At 36.6% G+C, this 14,405-nt stretch overlaps 1 protein-coding gene across 1 annotated transcript in view; it reads left to right on the top strand.

Moving 5' to 3' along the window:
* Positions 1 to 14,405, top strand: part of atf6 (activating transcription factor 6) — a 335,361-nt gene that overhangs the window by 190,122 nt on the left and 130,834 nt on the right. The window contains exon 15 of the mRNA XM_043699998.1: positions 14,123 to 14,207. Within this exon, the coding sequence (XP_043555933.1) occupies positions 14,123 to 14,207 (85 nt within the window). The remainder of the gene's footprint in view (positions 1 to 14,122; positions 14,208 to 14,405) is intronic.

Here is a 14,405-nt window from a genome sequence, read left to right as displayed (position 1 = left end):
TTCCAGCAACACATTTTCAGCTCTGATCTCCAGCATCTGCAGTCCTCACTTTCTCCTCCAAGGTAGTAAATAACCTATACTGAAGATTATACTATCTCTGAGTGCAAACTATGGAAGCATTAGTTGAAATCACCATTGGATATGTTGCACATTCCAGCTGAAGTATTTTCATACGGTTAAAGAAATTTTTTAAGTGGAAGCTCATTCAAGAACTACCTTTCGTTGGCTACAAATTGAAGTGGAAGATTTTCAATGGTAATTTTTATTTGGTCCCTTGTGCTAGAGCCAGCTCTTTGAAGAATTCATAACAACTTGATTAAAAGTTGAAAGTCATTCAGTTTGTCAAAAAAAAAATGCAGGGCAGTTCTTGAGTTTCCATGTTGACATTGTTAGTTGGGCAGAGGGATAAATGAGTTGTCTTATTCTGCAAAATGCCACTAACCAGAATTCCTAGGTCAATTAATAACTAACTGTCAGTTTTACTTGTATTCCTTAGAGTTGGAAAAATTATTATCTTTTGTTCAAACTAGCGATAATTTTGGAACAGGGATAGTCACTTTGGTGCCATATTTACTTTTTTGTTGGAATTAAGTTTGTCATAAATTTCAGTTCAAGATGGAACACTGACATGGAAAACTAATTACCTCAATTGAATTGATAGCGCAAGATTTGACTTGTGTGGTTCTTTTGTGCTTGTAGTACAATTTATTAATTGTGCATTGGCTCATTCACTCTTCCACCCCAACCTTCCTAATGATTGTAATCTTTCTGGAAATAAGTTTCCATTTCCAGAGACTGCTATGGAACAGTGAATTTTTTGTATTTGTGCCCAATTACAAAAAAAATTATCATATGCAGGCCAGGTTGACCAGCCAAGCCTACTTCTGCAATCAGATTCTCTTCTATGGCCAATATTTCCAATTTCTTGCTCTCCCTGATTCCTCATCTTTCGCCACAAAATGAAAATTGATTAGCTGATGTGCTTTGACAAATAGATACTAGCCTGTGAAGCTCAAGAGATAAATATAATGACTATTATAGTTAAAAAGACTGTGTGACCCCATTATCAAATAGATCTTAATCAGAGCGGTTGATTTTTCAATGTCTGAAGTGTCTCTGGGGTCAGGAAATGTAATTTAATAAGGTTTATCTGTTCCAGCTCATTACCCAGCAGTTCTCATAAGCTTATTGCATGGTTATGTTCAGATTTGATGTCCGCTGTAAATAAACAACCTGCTGATGCAGAAGAAGGTGGAGTTTGGCCAGTGCTCATGATATTGGGCTCTGGAATATGTCACGAATGAATGTCAGAGTGAGGAAAAAAATTAGATGGGGTTGGAGAGAGAGAGAGAAAGACTTCAGTTTCAGGAAAAGTAAACCATTGTGTTGGTGAAATTGGAAAAGAGAAAAAGTTGTATTTATTATGGTTAGCTAGAGAACTGTTTTGCTAATATCCCTGTTCGGTCAGTCTCTGGGTGTATGTGAAAGCATGCTATCATCTGCAGAAAACCTATTTTGCAAGCAGAATTGAATAAGAAAAAGAGATGCCCATTTAATCAGTTTGTATAGTCACAATTGCAGCATAAGAAATAAGAAAACTTCCAAAATATATAAACCTTTTCTCACTTCCAAAATGTCTATTCATCATCAAAATAGGCAATTTTGAATTGTGTCTGGGTTTCTATGCTATGAACATTTTAAATGACTGCAAATGTTTGCAATTTTTATCTTAGTTTTGTTGTTTACTTTTGGCAGACAATGCATCTATTTACCTATTTTATTGCTAGACTCACAACCTCCTTACCAGTGAGATACAGTGATGGTTCAGGATGAGCACGCGACCAATATTAAAATAAAAGAATGCCATGAATTGCTGTTGACAGCTGTATTTGTTTTACATGGATTTTATGAAAACCATGTGTTCTTCCTCACAGGGAATTTTAGAATTTTCTCTTAGTCTGTAGTGTGCACAGCCTTTGTTCTATCCATTCTTAGTGCATACTTCTGCTTTGCTTGCCTAACAATTTAATTTGTTTACTTGGTTGAAGGATGGGTCTTTAAAATGATATGTGGAAAATGAATTTTTCCCTCATATTGGCCTCATTACAGTGAGAAAACGTTGGAAAGAGAGCTAAGGCTACATTCTCTATTTGACATATTGACCCATTTCTAATTAAAATGCACATGAAATATCTGCTCTCCTTAGGACACATACTCATCATGTCTGAGGAAATTACTACTATTTCCAGATTCCCATAATCCTCTACTGCTCATCTCGATTATTCTAATGATTTTATGGCAGATAAGTTCATTCAACTGCCTCCCAGAACATCAACATTGATCTTCAAGGCATCCATTTGGTCTCTGATATTACAGCTAATATACAAGCCATAGCTGGAAGATTCTGCTCGTCATGCATTTTGCCAGCTCTGATCATATGCAGAATTTTCTTGGTAGAGCTAAGAAAGGCAGTGAGACCTGAAATGTTGGGCGAATGAACCATGAGCAGAAATAGGGTTACCTCTATCAATGGTCGACACATGGCACTAAAAGTATAGAAACAGTTGCTAATGATTGATCCTCCATCAAACCCTGTGTAATGGAGCCAACTGGTCTGAAAATACGCACAGTTAACAAAAACCATTAATTGAACCTAGTATTAACCAAACATGATCCTACACAACATAAGCGGTTATGTTTACTCAGTCAATCATTGGGGTAACGTGTATTTTTTATATCCTTGGGTTCAGTTGAACCTCTGTAACTCTTTTTGTTTGTTCATTAATGAAATGTGCATGTAACTGGCAGGGCAACATATATTCCCAATTTGTAACTTCTTTTAAGATGGGTGGTGGCAGCAAGATGCTTTCTTGAATTGCAGCAGTTTATCTTGAGATGGAAGTACTCAGACAGTACTGTTAACATAGAAACATAGATTATTGGAGCAGGATTATGCGTTCAACCCTTCAAATGCTCTGCCATTCAATATGATCATAGCCGATCATCCAACTCTAACCTGTTCCTGCTTTCTTTGCAAATCTTTTGATTCCTTTAGCCACAAGAACAATACCTACATTTTTTTTGAAGGTATTCAATATTTTGGGCTCAGTATTTCCTCTGGCTGAGAATTCTGCAGCTCACCACTGTATGGGTGAAAAGATTCTCATCTCCGTCCTAAATGGCTTACCGGGATCATGTAGCTCAGTTGGCTAGATAGCTGCAATACACAGTGATGCCAATTCACTGAGGCTACTGTGATGGACCATCCTTCTCAACCCTCCGGTTAAATCACCACCAGCCACCTCTCTATTGATCGAGGAATGCTATTGTCCAGTAGAACTCAGACGACTTTTTACCTTTCTCTTATTACCTTTATCATAAGATTGTCACCCTGGGTCTTGATTTTTTGATCATTGAGAGCATCCTTCCTGCATCTGCCCCTGTCCAATCCTTTTGAATTTTATGCATTTTTATGAGGTGCCCTCAGAGTAAGACACTAGTTTGGCCATAGCTATAGCTTTTTGTACATTTCTGGTCACCATATTGCAGGAAGGACATAATTGTAAGAGAGAGACTATAGAGAAGATTATAATAATGTTGACATGCCTTGCAAATTGAAGGTATGAGGACATATAGAATAGGTTAGGGGTTTTTTGAACAGAGGAAACTGAGAGGTGACCTCATTGCGTGATTAGGCAGAATCGATGGGGAAGATTTAAATTAATTAATAGTGAGGATTAAAGGGGACAAAAGGAAAATGTGCAGGCACGATGGGCTGAATGGTCTCTTTCTTTGCATGAAATCACAAGTCCATTTTTCAAAGAATCCTCTAATTGTAAGCAGTCATTGATTGTCGAGGTTCTAGATCTTCCACCACTACACTAAAAGGTTCACTGGTTTGCCATTGGCCACGGATGTAATCTTGAGTTTGAATATAATTTGAAAAGGACAGGTATGACCACACTCTGATGTCCCATTAGAGGATTAGGCATATCCTTTCTTAAATGTAGAAGACTAAATGATTATCTAATCAATATACTTCAGATGATTTAATAGTTTAGATGGAGAAAAACTACATTGTCAGGCAGAAGGATCTGGATCAGTTGGTCAAAACATTACTTTAATAGCGAGGTTGTTCAGTAGTTATGTCAGAAAGTGCTTACTCACACAGGGTGGAATAGTATTGAGGAACATGCTAATTCCTCAGAGAAATCTTGATGTTGGATCCATTGAAAATTTTAGATAAGAGTTGGCAGATTTTTGCTTAGATATTAAAGGTTTCCAACGAGGACAAGTAGATCCAGTGAATATACAGATTGGCCATGATACAGTTGAATATTAGAACTGGGTTGAGGGATTTAATAGTTTCTTCTTGTTGTGTTAATATTCAGCTCTGGAGAAATTCAAGAAATAGGAGGTTCAGGTATACATCACTAAAAGCTGGAGGTCCAGTATCAAAACATTGCATAAATGCAAATGAACACTTGGCCTTCATCTCAAGTGGGCAAGGTTTGTAAGTGAAGTAGATCATACCACTGGTTAAGTTCTATCTGGAGTACTGCATTTAGTTTCTGTCTTTGGACTTCACAAAGGATATACATCAAAATTATACTGGGAATACAGAGTTATTCAACAGCGACCAAACCGCATAAATTTAGCTTGTATTCCCTTCTGTTTAGAGAATTAAAGCACGATTCAACGGAGGAATGAAAAGTGGTTAAACGATTTCAACAGAGTAGAATTAGAATATTTATGTTCTCTGGAGGAGGAATCTAGAAGCAGGGAGCACAGTGTTTTGAAATTATAGTAAAGCATTCAAAGTGAAATCACAATGTGCTTTTTCTCACGCCGTATAGTGAAAATATAAAACTGTTTTCCAAAGGGAAGTGGATGTTGGGTTCTTGAAAATTTTTAAGATCAAGAGTTTTCATTGTGTTAAGATGTGAAGAGCTGTATATCAAAGTAAGTAAATGACATTGAAGTACAGGTCAGCCATGATCTCATTGAATGCTGGAATTGACTTGGTGGGCTGAGTGATCTCTTCCTTTGTCTATTGCGAATGTCTTTTGCTGCATTATTGAAAATAGTTTGCTCCTACAATCCAATAATTTTACTGAAAGCATAGAATTACATGCTGTAAGTTGCAGGAGGTTATCAGTCATAGATATTTTGAAAACGTGTTGGTTCAATTCAGATTTCAGTAGCTGCACAGCCACTGAAGCATCAATTAAAATTTTCTTTCATTTTAATATTTAGTTTAATGCAAGTGATAATACAGTGACTCAGTTTGCTGTATTGCATTTCCTGGCTCAGATAAAAGGAGTTAGATGTCTTCCATGTTTGCACGTTTGATTCCTGAAGTCCTTGCTCTTAAGTTTGATGCCAGACCACTGAGTTGGCTTTGAGATTAGCATGACCTAGAATAAATTAATCGTAGTCATTTATGTGCCAAAGGGCCAACCAAATACATTGGCATTGATTCCAAATCAGAAATAAACAATTCCACTCCTCATTTGAAAAATCTCACCAATGGCCATCCATGAACAATTTGTTGTATTTGGATAGTTGGCGCCCTGTTTTGAATTACAGTCAGCTTTATATAGAAAAACAGAAGGAAGCAAGATGTTTTTTGGCTGTTCTGCACCTCAGTAGTGTATCATTTGAAAAATAAATATATAGTCAATGTGTCTCCACTTTTTTTTTTCTTTCTTTGTGCTATTTGACTTCCATAATCTTTTATCATCAGGAAAGACAAGCAAAGGCACATTTGAGCATTACACTTTCCAGGCTGCCTTCCAAATCACATGAATCAGACTTGGAAATATATCACCAGTCCTTATTATTACTGGGTCAAAACCTTGCAACTTTCTGTTTGAAAACACTGTCAGATTATAGCAGTTCAAGAAGATAGGTCCTCACCACCTCAGCACAGGCATTAAATGCTCACCTTGTTGGAATGCCGACCTACATACTGTCAATGAAAAAAAAATAGTTTATTATATAAGTACCTATGTTGAAAACAAAATGATGGAAATTCTAATTACTCTAAGTTAGAATATTTCACAGTTTAAAATGCATATTGTTTGAAACTGAATTCAGTCACCATGCGTACATATTTTTACTGGAAAATTCACTTTTCCCAAGATTATTTGCTCCAACGTTGTTGTTATCCTAAAATAAAACAAAGAAGTGCAGATTCTGAAGATCTGAAACAAAAACTGAAATTGCTGTAGAAACTCAGATCTGGCAGCATCTACATTGGATATAGAACAGTACAGGCCTTTCAACCCACGATGTTGTGGCGAACATTTATCTTAATCTAAGATCAACCTAACCTCCACATCCCTCAATTTACGACCATCCATGTGCTTGTTCTTTTAAATGTGCCTAATGTCTCTGACTCTATTACGCCACGGTAATGCATTCCACACAACCACCATTCTGAGTAGAGAACTTCTGTAGAGAGAAAGTGGAGTTAATATTACGAGTCACAGGACTAGAAACATTGACTGTGCTTTCTGTCCACAGATGCTGCATAATCTGCTGAGTTTCTCCAACAATTTTTGTATTAGTTGTCCTGTATAGTTGTGTTTGAGCATTCCTTTGTATATGTTCATAATGATGGTATTTAGTTCTTGAACCAGATCCTGCGTGGGGCAGTGGCAAGCAAAGGCACAGTGACATGACAAGAAGTAGTAGGAACTGCAAGGGATAATGCCAATTTAGGTTTCCAAGATTAGACCATGATATTGCATTTTGAGATAGACAGTTGTCTGGAATATTGAAGTTCAGATCATGGAAGCTGTTCTCCCCAGAAAGGAATATGTTTTAAGGTCATCTCAAAATGCTCCACAGCTAATCAAATACTTGACAATGTGGTCACTGTTGTAATGTGGAGAATTGTGTCAGCCAGTTTATGCACAACAAGGTCCCATGTCTAATGAGGATGTAAGTAACCACACAATATTTTCTTGTTTGTGTTGGTTGGGAAGAGTTGTTGGTTGAATGACTATGAGAACTCATGTTCTTTTGTATTACAAAATCTGATATGGTCACTTCAGTGAGCAAGGCTTTGGTTTACCTTAAAAGAAGCAAAGAGTTATTTTAAATTGATTGGAGCTGCACAAATACGGGGCATTCCTCTTCTTCACATTCATCAAATAGAATGTTTTTACCATAGTTTGCACATTATTACTTAGTTGAAACAAGTTAATAACTTGAGTGACCCAGCAATAGGGGTTGTTCTTGAGAATGCAAGTGATAATTGTAACACTCACCCTTCATATAGTGGGTTAACCTAGATTGAACTGACTGCTACTGTAATCTTAATAACCAACAGCTTTGAATGACAAAAATCAAAAGACAGAATGCTTACAATTTGTGCACATATGGAAACAACTTTGCAGAACTTATATGAAGCAGCTGTGACACTGAAACATCTCTGCTGACGTGGCTGAGCTGATGAGCATCAACATTAGAAAGATCCCTGCTGTCACAAATTCACCACCGCCTGAGAGATTTTAAAAAAAAAACCCTTCTTATTTCCATCTTCACTAGGTGATTCCTTACTCTGAGATGATATCCTCACTGGTCCTAGACTCGTCTCCTGGGGGAAAACAACCTCTACCTATCTACCCTGTAAAATCCTTAAGAATTTTATATGTTTCAGTAAGGTCACATTGTGTTCTTCTAAATTCGAATATGTAAAATTTCAGTCAATGTTGAAAGATATTAGACTATCGATATTCATAGTTGTGGTGCATGAGTTAGGACACAGCACAACGTCTTATTTTGCAACAGAAGGGCTTTTTGTTAAACAACCTCCAAATTAATGCTGCATGATTACAGAGCAGTATGAAAATACTTGCTTATCATTAAATAAGACCATGCCAATTTAACAAGTTATATTATAATAGTTAAAGGACAAAATTTCCATGTGCCATGAACGAAAGGCGCCATCAATCTGAAAAGGAAAATGTTTAAGTCATCCAGTTAGAGGAGGTGGGAAATTACTGGTGAGAAGTTCATATCTGACTAAAGCTGTTTAATTTAGCAGTTGATGCTCAGTATTAATGCTGTAGCACATGTCTCTACATTTAAAGACACATTGTCAGAATAAATATATTTGCCATAGTTAAGAGGCAGATAATGAAAATCTAATCTTATACAAAGCTTTGATAATAAAATAACTAACAGGGAGAAAGACAACTGGAGTACTAATTTACATATTCGAGCAGTATTCTCTCCAATTTTTGCACATTTGATCAAAAATCGAACGTGGGTCAATAAATGCCAGAGGACATTGCTTCAATTCTGAACTACAAATTGTACATAACAATGCATGCAATATATGGGTTACATGCTACTATACCACAAAAGAAATGTTCATAATCAATTGGATTCACTGTTAAAGGTTTTGTAGAACGAGACTGTTGAGTGTGGAACTTTCTGATGGGAGCTGTTCCACGTACTTGGAGAGCATGTACCTGAGATGATTATTGCTCTTCAACAAGGCGAAAACCAAAAGCAGGATTCTTCCATTATACCCGATTCATTACATTAAGTTCATTAGCAAAAACACTTGAACAAGTTGATTAATTGTAAATATTATTCAAAGTTCCATTTTGACCAAAAGAAAGAAAGAACAAATGAAAAAGTCAAGGATTAGAAACCCTAATTGTCTTATGAGTAGTCTTGTCCTTTTCCCTCCTCCCTCTCGCCTCCCTCCTTTCCACAAAATTCCACTCCATTCAGGAAACTGAGGGGGCCACAGTTGGCCTTGGGGGAGATGGAGTGCGATAGTTGAGTGTGTTGGGGCAAGGGGAGAGGGAAAGAGAAAAACTGCAAGGGGACGAGGGGGAAAGAGAGAGGTTGTAATTAAGTGAAAACACTTCCAATCCTATGAACAAAGGAACATTAAGGTTATGAGGAGTTTTTTAAAAAAATCTCTCAGCCTCTGATATAATGAATTACTAGAATAAAATAGTCATTTGTTTTTATTTTACAAAAAAAAGTGAAAAGTATTTAAGTTGCAATATGATGGCATGTATATTAATAAAAGAAAGCATAGATCAGAAAAAAATCTTAAAAGGGTAGCATGGTGGCACAATGGTAAGCACTGCTGCCTCACAGCGCCAGAGACCCGGGTTCAACTCCCGACTCAGGCGACTGACTGTGTGGAGTTTGCACATTCTCCCCGTGTCTGCGTGGGTTTCCTCCGGGTGCTCCGGTTTCCTCCCACTGTCCAAAAATGTGCAGGTTAGGTGAATTGGCCATGCTAAATTGCCTGTAGGTTAGGTGAAGGAGTAAATGTTGGGGGATAAGTCTGGGTGGGTTGCTCTTCGGAGGGTCGGTGTGGACTTGTTGGGCTGAAGGGCCTGTTTCCACACTGTAAGTAATCAAAAAAAAATTAAGACAAATTCTATCTTAGTTCAATTCCTGGATCTTGGCTTTGAGAAAAGAGAGTACCAGTGTAAGACCACCACACCAGGCTGCTGGAATAGCGGGCCTGAAGTCACCATCAAAGCAGGACATCCATGGTGGGCTGCTTGAATCCCATGTCACAAGGCTCTGCAGAAACTACCCCAAGAACCAATTTCATCGCCAATCCCAGGAAAGAAGATGTTGTAAAAGCTGCCCAAATGATTCCTGGGCCGCAGATGCAGGGCCAAAACTACCATGCTATGGACCTTGACAAAGATGCCTTCATCCCACCTTCTGCCAATAAAAACAGAAAAAAATGAAATCGAGAGGGAAAATAAAAAGTACAGTAAAAGAAAAGCAACCAAAGTGGATGAATCCTGGGCACAGCCCAGAAATTACCTATTCCACCACTGCCATCTTAGAAAGGACCCATGAGCAGGAACTGTGAACCATGGAGGAGAGTGGCTGGGACACATTTCTTCCTTACCTCAAGTTGAATCCTTACCTTCACTCCTGGAAGTAGTGAATAGCAGGAGAAATAGGAAACACTTAATAAATGATTAATTTATTGATAGTATTCATTATTACTCAATTATTAATAAATAGATATGGTATCTCTCGCTTAAGGCTGTATTTATTCAGGAACTACTGCAGGGGAAAATTCTGTTGAATATTGTTGTATTGAACATTGTGTCAATTGATTGATTTAAATCTGAGATTGACATCTGGGACGTAGTAAAAGTGGGAGGAACTAGCTGATTAAAATATTCCTCCTTCAAGAGTATACATACTGGAAACATTTAGGTCATGACCTCATCAGTCTATAGAGATGTGATTCAGACAATGGCTTGGTGTGAAGATGCATGTGTTCGTTGTTTTAGGAAAAAAGACAATTCTAATTTATGCTTGTTTTGTGCTAATTTATTTATAGGGATATATAAAAAATTAGTGCATTCCCGAGTATATTTTGACTTTAAATTTAATGGGGTTGTTGAGGAATATTTGGAGAAATAGTGAAGGTAACTATTGAGAGTATCAATAATTCTTTTTTCATTCTGCTTATGTGTGAGTCCAGATATTTTGTCCATCAACACTCATATAGAAGGTTAGTGAGAATGAAAAATATCGTTTGAGAAACAGAAAGTAACTCTCAAGAGGAGCCATTGAAAAAGCTTATATATTTTGCCCTGTGCACAGAAAATGGGTACATGAGATTTACTTCCATGTTTCCCTCCCCCTTTAATCCCAAATACTATTGTCGTTTTGTCAAGGGTAGTGAGATCAGCTCACCAGTTGTGTGCACAGATGAATTCTGATTCATGTTATGTTCGTGTGAAACCTGAAGTGATAACATGACTCTAAGCTGCATGTTATATGTTGGCCAAAGGTTGACTCTTGACTGAAAAACAGAAGCCTGATTCTGAGAGTAATTGAGTGGGAAATTAATTGGTGGTATCCAAGGTCAGGTGATCAAAGTGAGACTTGACAAAGTCACAATAAATTTTAGAATGACATAGGTTCACTGGATAAAAGTGAATTATAGCATGATAAACATTCATTCATTCAAAACTGAAAATTGATGTGAATTTCACATTTCTAATACCCCTTTGCAAGATTAACTCTTCGTTCTGGCCACGTCAGAAGGAAACCCCAAATATGCTAAGTACTTTGCAATTTTCATCCTTTTTCAGCTGGTGTGCAAAATTGCCAATAACCATTTGCTCTTTTTGGAAGAGCTTGCAGGCATTGTTATTTCCCCATAACAGTGCCCAGGGATGCTCATACAGAGGGCTACCTTATATATTAAGCAATGGCCAACATTGATGTATTCGCATACCTTCACTGACAGACTGACTTATGTCTAGCAATGAGCAACAGTTAGACTTTGATTTGGCATGTGAGCCACTACTTCGTGCTCTGTCAATTAAAGCTATTAAAAGTCACAGGGCTACACTGGTTCAGGCAATCTATCATTCTTTAGAAAGAGCTATAATCTGTGTATTGGTATTGCATAATGAATTGCATGAGGTTACTTGCTCACCCATTGTGTGCTTTGTGTATTTGATATACTTAGGCATGATGCTTAGATCTTCATCTACCCCAAAAAGAGCGAAAAATGTGAAGTGTTACGTGTTGAAGGAATTCTCAGCCAATTCAAGAAAAGCTGGCAGTGAGATCCTTGTATTATGCGAAAATTCTACTGAGATCAACACAACTGCTTTAGATCACTGAATCAGGATCTGTATAGCCAAATTATTGACATTTCATTGTGGCAACCTTTGTTAAATAACTCCAAGGGGTATTGTAAGAATGTAGACAGTCTGGAACAGCAAGGCAAACAATAGTTAAAAAATGAGAAATTTTTTAAAAATTGATATGTGGAAATCTACTATTACGTTGCTTAGTAACAAATAATATTTTTCATTCCTTTTGGAGTGAAAGTAGAGAATGACTGACATTTGAAACAATTTATTTACTGTGCTATGTTTTATAAGGGAAACATGCAGTAATGTTGAAGTTATCCTGATGTAAGAAAGATTAGACTTTTTTTGCTTTTGAATCAGTTTTTCTTAGATTTTTTTATTTTTTTTAATTTATTTTTGTCACATATAGCCCCCTCCAAAAGAATTCATGGCATTTGATTCTGGTGTATAATGCATTCATGTTAGGAAATGGGCTGCCTTGTGCAATCTTAATTTTAGCACTTTATTAGCTTGCATGGCTCTAATAATTCCTCTTCCTTTTTCTGCCATCTCAGAGCCTTCAATGATTATGATGTACGTGTATACAATCACGTGCTTCAATTGTGTGCAAGGTGATGCTAGCTATAAAAGAGAATGTCTTAACTAAACAGTAAAGTAATAAAATACTACTTCAAATCAACAATTCAACACCTTCCCCAACTTCTTCAGCCTCCCAGTCGTGTCCTCCCAGTAAAGTAATTTGGCTTGCTCTGAATTTTCTTTACTTCAAATGTATTGTGTAGGTGTTCTTGTAGAACAGATTCTAACTCAAAATGTTTGCAGGTATCTAATAATATAAGTAACTAGATACATCATTTTAGCTTTTATCATTTATATATCAGTCATTATAAAATAAAGCTGATAAATCATAACAGATACCACATTATTCAGTGCATCTTGGACTGAGTTTTTTGGTTTCTAAGTGAACTTTAGTCCACTCAAAAAAAAACTAGTTCAATGATGTTTGGAGAGAGATATCGGAAGTACTTGTTAATTTGGGTCAGCTTTCCCTCTTGTCACAGGTGAGGAAATAGCTGACTACTTTTATTTGACACTTGAATCACTTGAAGGTTATCCTGCTATCATTTATTTTTCTCAAGTGTTTCTATTCAGCTGCATCACTTCTGATAATGTCTAGGACTCACTTAACAGGTCAACATCTGACGAACTTGAGAATCACTAAGATACTGGAAATGTATCTGTATGCTCTTAGACTCTGGTTATAGGTGAGACAATACTATGGCTTTAAGAGGTGTATGGTCCTGGTATTTGTTATCAAGAAAGGTTAAAATAGAGGTGTGAGCAGTCTGCCCAAAACCATTAAAGTAAACAGCTTGTGACACCTTAGTCTTTTCTAAAGTTAGAACATTAGAAGCATCATGAATGAGTGGGATCAAGCGCTCCCACAGTAACAGGATTTTTAACTTTAGCAGTTGTTAGCATCTTGAAGCTGGATGTGGAAGCTCTTATTCCCCTCTCTCTGTTTTATATAAAAGCTGGGGTTTCTTCCTGCTGCTAGAATTGCATGCAAACATGTGTTTAACTGAATTTGCCCTTGCCAAGGGTATGTTTATGGGATGTTAATGAATTGGAACAATTCATTAATCGCAGTTAATATATCTGTTATTTCATTAAGCATTTCATTTCAGTTACAGTTAAGACATTTTATTTTTATTTTGTCTATATTTTAACTGTAGTGTAAAAATTAAGTGTGTTTCGCTTAGTGTTGAGTAGTTTGACCAGTTGAACTGCATCTGGAACATAGCGCCTTACATTTACCTTTAAAATAAGAAAATGTTATGGTCTGGACTATTTCTTAATATATTTTGAGGGGTTTGGTCTGGTCCATAGCACAAGAAACCATTGAAGACACTGGTGTAGGATAATATAACCCGAAAAGAGAAAACTTGCACTTACATCATGTTTTAAGTAATCTTGTCTTATTCTAAATTGTAGAACAGCCACGTAAGTACTTATTGCCTTGTCCTTTGTTTCGCACAGCCCATTTTTTAATGTTTTAATGATTCAATCTAAACAAGAATAAAAAAAAAACATTAAAGTTACAGAAAGAGGATTAAGAAGTGAGAAAGCAAGATTGGACTCTCAGGAAAAAGGAGACAGAAGGGATATATTTTTTCAATTTTGCAACTTTATTCTTTAAAACTTATGAACAGCCCAATAAGGATTCTGAACCACTAAATTAACAGCGTTTGAGGGAAAAAGATAAAAGCTCACATCTTTCAGTCTTCCAAGTTTAATTGGATAGATGGATGGACAGATGGTTGGAAGGATGAACTTGTTTTTGTTTTTTTTTTAAGTTTTATTTGATTTTAGAAACTAATTTGCCGTTAAAATTAGTTTTAAAGAAGACAAGGTTTTAAAACATGTAGGGTTGAGCCTGAGTTTCAGTTTGTTTTAGAATGTGTTGTAACAGCATATGTCTCTTTGTATTTCAGGATCACCTTTTGCTACCAGCTATTAGCCATAATAAGACAACCAGACCGAAAATGTCTCTTGTACTACCAGCAATGAAAGTGGGTGGTAGGTACTGTTTCTTTTTTTCGTGGAGGTGAACATCTTGATTGCAGAATGGACATAGCAAATGTACTCAGTTATTATTTATTACATGATGACTTAATTTGATCAATAATTCATGTTGTAAGGAAAACCTGAAAGAAGTACATTTGTCTAGGTGACTTGGACAAGATATACAGAGATGAAAATTTGCAAAGACATGAA

This window comes from Chiloscyllium plagiosum, chromosome 11, assembly GCF_004010195.1.
Source record: "Chiloscyllium plagiosum isolate BGI_BamShark_2017 chromosome 11, ASM401019v2, whole genome shotgun sequence".
In the NCBI taxonomy this organism is placed as follows: Eukaryota; Metazoa; Chordata; class Chondrichthyes; order Orectolobiformes; family Hemiscylliidae; genus Chiloscyllium; species Chiloscyllium plagiosum.
The sequence above is the reverse complement of the archived record's forward strand: the minus strand, read 5'-3'. Positions and strand labels throughout refer to the sequence as shown.